General features: G+C 33.8%; 1 protein-coding gene across 1 annotated transcript; it reads right to left on the bottom strand.

The window, feature by feature from the left end:
• Positions 1–302: 302 nt before the first annotated feature.
• On the bottom strand, positions 303–3163 carry LOC114327646 (uncharacterized). Its single transcript, XM_050644757.1, has 2 exons — positions 1995–3163; positions 303–1935 (listed from the first exon to the last, which is right to left on the bottom strand). Exons 1-2 carry the CDS (start codon positions 3161–3163, stop codon positions 303–305), a joined length of 2802 nt encoding a protein of 933 aa, XP_050500714.1.
• Positions 3164–5356: the final 2193 nt, after the last annotated feature.

The following is a 5356-nucleotide window of genomic DNA, read 5'->3' as shown; positions in this document are numbered from 1 at the left end:
TCCAGGGGCGGATGGGCAAGTAAAATTCTACCGGGAGAATAAACGACGGCGGCCCAAAATTTAAATATATATATATATATATATATATATATATATATATATATATATACACATGGGAGTTTTTTTGATTTTTTTAAACTATAGAAACTTGGAATCTAAAATACAAAGTTTGCTCTAGAAAATTCTATATTAAGATATTTAAGATATATAAATAACAAATTAATGTGTTATAAACTATAGGTGAATGAAATATCGTTTTACATATATAGCTATCACTAAATGGTTACCTATTATTTATTATATTAATACATTAAAGCGTCCTTCATTAATTTGGTTGTTTGACCCAAACGATTAATAATTTCATCATTGTTGATATCGCTCAGTATATCATTTTCAATATTCATCAGCATGAACGACTCGAGTCTATTATCAGACAAGGAGTTTCTTAATCTATTTTTGATCAATTTTAAAGTTGAAAACGATCGTTCACATGCCACTTGCGAGATGGGCAATGAAAGTATATATTGATAAGCCAATACCAGCGTGGAATAAGCCCCCTTAAACAAATTATATTTTAAAATTGAACCGTAGCAACAAATGACACAGTTCTGACATTTGTTAGATTCGATGCACACCCTTGATTTTGTACTCTGTTTTGTTATACAGTCATCTTCGTCTACATCTGACTGTGCAGAAGAAGAGTCGTCTAACCCCACATCAAGTCTAGCATAATTTATTTCATATGAATCTTCAATTGTTAATTTAATATGTTTCCAGTTACTTGCAAAGCTTGCTAACTCTTCTTTCAACTTTGCAGGAGTTGCAGAAGAATCAAACTGTATTAATTTTTCTGACAATATTTTTAGAGAATTCTCAGGTAGCTCACCTTTGGCGATTTCTTCAAAATTATTTGGATCTAAAATGTTCAGATCCCTACATAATTCAGCGTTGTTTGCAAATCTTCTACTGATTGATTCTACTGCAGTATCCGCAATAACGTTAAAAAAAACAATTCTAAAATTTTCTTTTGGGCTTACTGGGATTTCATCAGAAGTTTTCTCATCAAAGAATTTCTTTTTCTTTTTTGATCGAAACTCGGGCAATTGTTCTTCAATAAAAATTTCGAAGTCTCTCCTTTCAAAAGAGAGTTTAGCCCACCCTACAAATTTATCTGCAGATGCTTCAATGTCTGGAAAATTTCGTTGCATTTTTTTTAAACTCAGTATAGAATCATTAACCATAAAGTTACATTTTAATAAATCTAACCCTGTTGTCTGAATATATCTTGATAAAGGGCCTGTTATAGAGAACAGTTTTAAGAATATGTGCCCAATTAAAATATTTTCGTATTTCAGTAATTGTGCTTTGTAATTTGCAGCAGTCGCTCTTGCATCTGGCTTAATTTTTTGTGAATTTTCAATTGTATTAAGAATGTCAATTAAATCAACGTACAGTGCTTTATTAGGTTCATTAAAATTACCAAAAATTTTACTGAGCGCTGCTTCCTTTGACCACCAACGAGTTTCTCCTATCAACTGAAGTTTCTGTGATCTAGCATTGTTGCCAATGTCCAACCAGTAACCCATGCGTTGATGAGATTCTTTAAAAAATGCTGCTATACAATTCAGTAATGAAAAAAATGATGCGGCCTTAATGTGGGATTTAAAAATGTCTGTCAGAACAAGATTTAAAATATGCGCATAACACCAAACATGAACATGATTTGAATTTTCCTGGACCATGAAACTGGAGAATCCCGAATATCTCCCTTGCATATTAGCCGCCCCATCAGTAGAGTCAGCAATACAATTTTTTTCATCCAAACCATTTTTTACCAGTATGTCATGAATCATGGTATGAAATCCCTTCCCTGTTGAATTGTGACAAGGAACAACTGCAAGAAGGCGTTCGTGAATTGTTCCGTTGTAAACATACCTGAAATAAAATAAAATAAGCAAAGGTGAAGATTTTATTATACTTACAATTTAACATACCTTGTTACAAATGAACATTGGTCTGTTACTGAAATATCTTGAGTGCTGTCTATTTCTATAGAGAACATAGTGGCAGTCTGTATCTCTGAAGAAATCTTCTTTAGAATAATTTCTGTGATTATGACAATGATTGAATTTACAGTAGTTTTTGACAAAAATGTGTAGAAATTTCCAGCTCGACGTTTGATTTTTCTATTGTGATAACTTTTGCTTTTTTTAACAATGGCGTCCAAATGTTTCTTCAAAATAACATCAAATTTCGATAAAAGTAAGATTATTTCCAAAAAATTACCATGATCTAGGTTTTCATTTTCTAGATTGTATGCAGCTTCATTTGCTGTGCCCCGATAAGAAAGTCCTCGTTTGCCAATTAGTTTTATAACATCAATAATAACATCCAAAACGTGCCGATTGCTTGCAACTTTTTTATTTCTCATTTCAACAACGTTTCCAAAAAGTATTTTTTCAATTGTTTGATTTTTAATATACATGAAATATGTTTCGCAGTTTTTTCCATGACTGATTGAACTTTCATGCTCATTTATTCGCTGATATACATGTTTCCAATCAGACATACCTCTTACAAAAGCAGAACTTTGATCTTTATTACTCTCAACTGAATAAGCAAGACAAATTGTGCAGAAAAGTGCCTTTCTTTCTTCACTATAGCTCAACCATTTCCTTTTTGTTTTATTATTACGCGTAAACGCTTTTTCCACATTGAAAGGTACATCTTTTTGTGCGACAGGTACCTTTGGATGGAATTCAAAAAATAGCTGTAATTTATTGGGATCGGGACGGTCGAAGAAATTGCCAGATTCTGTCTCTTCCGGCTGTCCCAGCTTTAGTAGCGCCTCTTCGTCTTTAAGTGCCTTTTTTACATTAGCTTCACTATCGCTTTCATCACTTGTCTCTATGTCGTCGTCCGAGTCCTCTGACAGCTTTAACTCAGTTTCAAATTTAGTTTCTGAAACCGGTAAATTTTCTTCGGATTTTTGCTCTTGCTCTTGTTTTTCCGTGTTAATATCACTTTCTACCCCTGAAGTTGAAGGAACAGAATAACTATTGAGCAAATTATCCAAAGAGTGACATTTTTTTGCTATTTCACATCTTTTTTTCTTCTCCCTTTCTAGTTTTTTTTCTTGTCCTCCTTTTCGTTTTGGTGGCATTGGTATTTGATTTTTTATTCACTTAGTATATTGGTTCTGACGGCTATCATACAAGCAGTTTTCGTCCTAACGTAACAAATTTCATAATTATTGAACAGCTAGAATAGGCGCTTTTTGAGCATGTTTATACAGAGTATTTCATAACTATACCTACAAACCTTTAAACGTGGTAGGAGACATCACAACCAACATTCTTGCTTTATAAACAAACGCCCAAAAACGATTTGTTTGCGAATTAGACGTAAAAAAACACTTGAAAGCAATAGATTTTTACAAATTTTATAGTTTTTTACAGAACTTAACAATACTACAAAACACTAAAAGTAAGTAAATTTTTTGTTTGGGAAAGAAGATGAAACAGAGTGTACGAGAATTTATTTTAATCGAATGATTTAAACAGAAAGCTTGCACCTGCCTAATTTATTAATGTGTTTATTTAAAAAAAATACGAACTTTTAGTACAGAATAACACCTTGTACTGTTTATCCGCGACTTTCCGGACACGGTGTATAGTGTTGAAACACCCTGTATAGTAAAAATTATTTTAAATAATTATTTCCTACCTTAAACTTCCACTCTAATAAATCGGCTTAAGTAATATAACGTTATTGGTTAATTTAGAAGTAGGTAAATGTTTATTATTATCCTTCTACGCCACTATTCAACTAATCCCGAAGTAAAAGCGCACGTCACATAATAATTCGTGTCTTTCGGAACCGGAACTAAGTGATAAGGCGTTAGTTAATCCAAAAGATTTCTGGCGACGCGACGGACGTAGAATTTGCAAACTCGCACAACCGCTGTCTCAAACAACGACAGTCGTCGACAGTAGTAAACAAACTGTAAAACGAAAAATAATCCTTAGGGTCTCAAGGTCAAGGGGCTTCCTTTACTAAGAAAACAATAACTACGATGACTGATACAAACTGTAAGCCGGGAGTGCATATTGTCTGCAGATGTTTTTAACATAGGCCAGTGCCAGACACACATTGTGTTTAAGTTTATTTTCGTGTTTCTTGCTGGGTAAATTTTAATACAATAATAGCTTACAAAAATAGCAGGTAGCATTTAGCAGGTATACGCTGTTTGAGGGAGCTTAGAAAATAACATAATAAAGAACAGCGCTGGACCAGTCTTTAAAGAAAGTATACATCCTGTTTACTTTTGTTGAACATAATTTTTGGTTCTTTTCTTACTTTTATAGTCTAGTCTAGGTATGTGCTAGGTCTAGGTGCAACCGTATCAGTATTTTTACATCGATTTATAAAAATCAAGATTCATGCAGTTGAAAAATTAAGGGTTTAGGTCCGCGCGTGGCAGCCCACAAACGACGGCCCACCGGGAAAATTCCCGGTATCCCGGTGGGCCCATCCGCCCCTGTATCAGTCCAAAAATGGTGTGGAAATAATATATTATTAGTGTTTTTAGTAAATATAATAGGTATGTATTTTTTATTATAATTTTTGTGTCTTTGGATTTGTCTCCCTCGAAAGTAAGATAATACGTATTATTAAAACATTTTTCAATGCCAGATGGCGCTAGCCACCTACTATCATCACTTCAGTTGCAATGGGTGGGAAAACCTCTCGATACGAATCAGTTAAAATATGGAGAACAGTGCCTACGTTCCTTCCGATGAAGGCTCCAATAAGAGCCGAAAATCGCGATTCAAGGGACTGGACTGCACTCCGTATTCTAATTGAAAAGTAAGATTGTTTTGCCTTCGCATTGCAACTGAATAAAAATGGTATACATTTTTATTTTAAAACATTTTTATTTATACTCCATTTTGTCTATTTGTTACCGTGATTTGTCATGATGTCCGAGAAAGCGTATAAGCAGTGCGGTCGTGGTGTCATTGGTAGAGTATTCGACAACAGATCGAGAGGTCCCGGGTTCAAAAGCGAAGTTTTTTTTAATTTTTAGATTTTTGAAAAGTGGTATGTATGGTATCAGATGAATACCTGATATCATCATCCACATACATCTCCATATCCAAATTTTCATCTATATACTATCTATGACTATTTTCACCCCATCTATTCAATCTGCCATCACCATAACATACCACTGGATAACACTCATTCATACTAAAACCAAATTAAAAAGTCTCACTTTTCTTTCTGGGTCCCGTTCATATCCCATTCTCATTAATTATCGCATATACATTCCACCCTCTCCTCCCCCTATTGT

This window comes from Diabrotica virgifera, chromosome 2 (genome assembly GCF_917563875.1).
Source record: "Diabrotica virgifera virgifera chromosome 2, PGI_DIABVI_V3a".
Classification (NCBI taxonomy): domain Eukaryota; kingdom Metazoa; phylum Arthropoda; class Insecta; order Coleoptera; family Chrysomelidae; genus Diabrotica; species Diabrotica virgifera.
The sequence above is the reverse complement of the archived record's forward strand: the minus strand, read 5'-3'. Positions and strand labels throughout refer to the sequence as shown.

Coding starts and splice junctions, on each gene's coding strand:
- LOC114327646 (XM_050644757.1), bottom strand. CDS start 3,163: ATGCCACCAAAACGAAAAGGAGGACAAGAAAAAAAACTAGAAAGGGAG. Junction 1,936..1,994: donor CAATGTTCATTTGTAACAAG/GTATGTTAAATT, acceptor ATTTTATTTCAG/GTATGTTTACAACGGAACAA.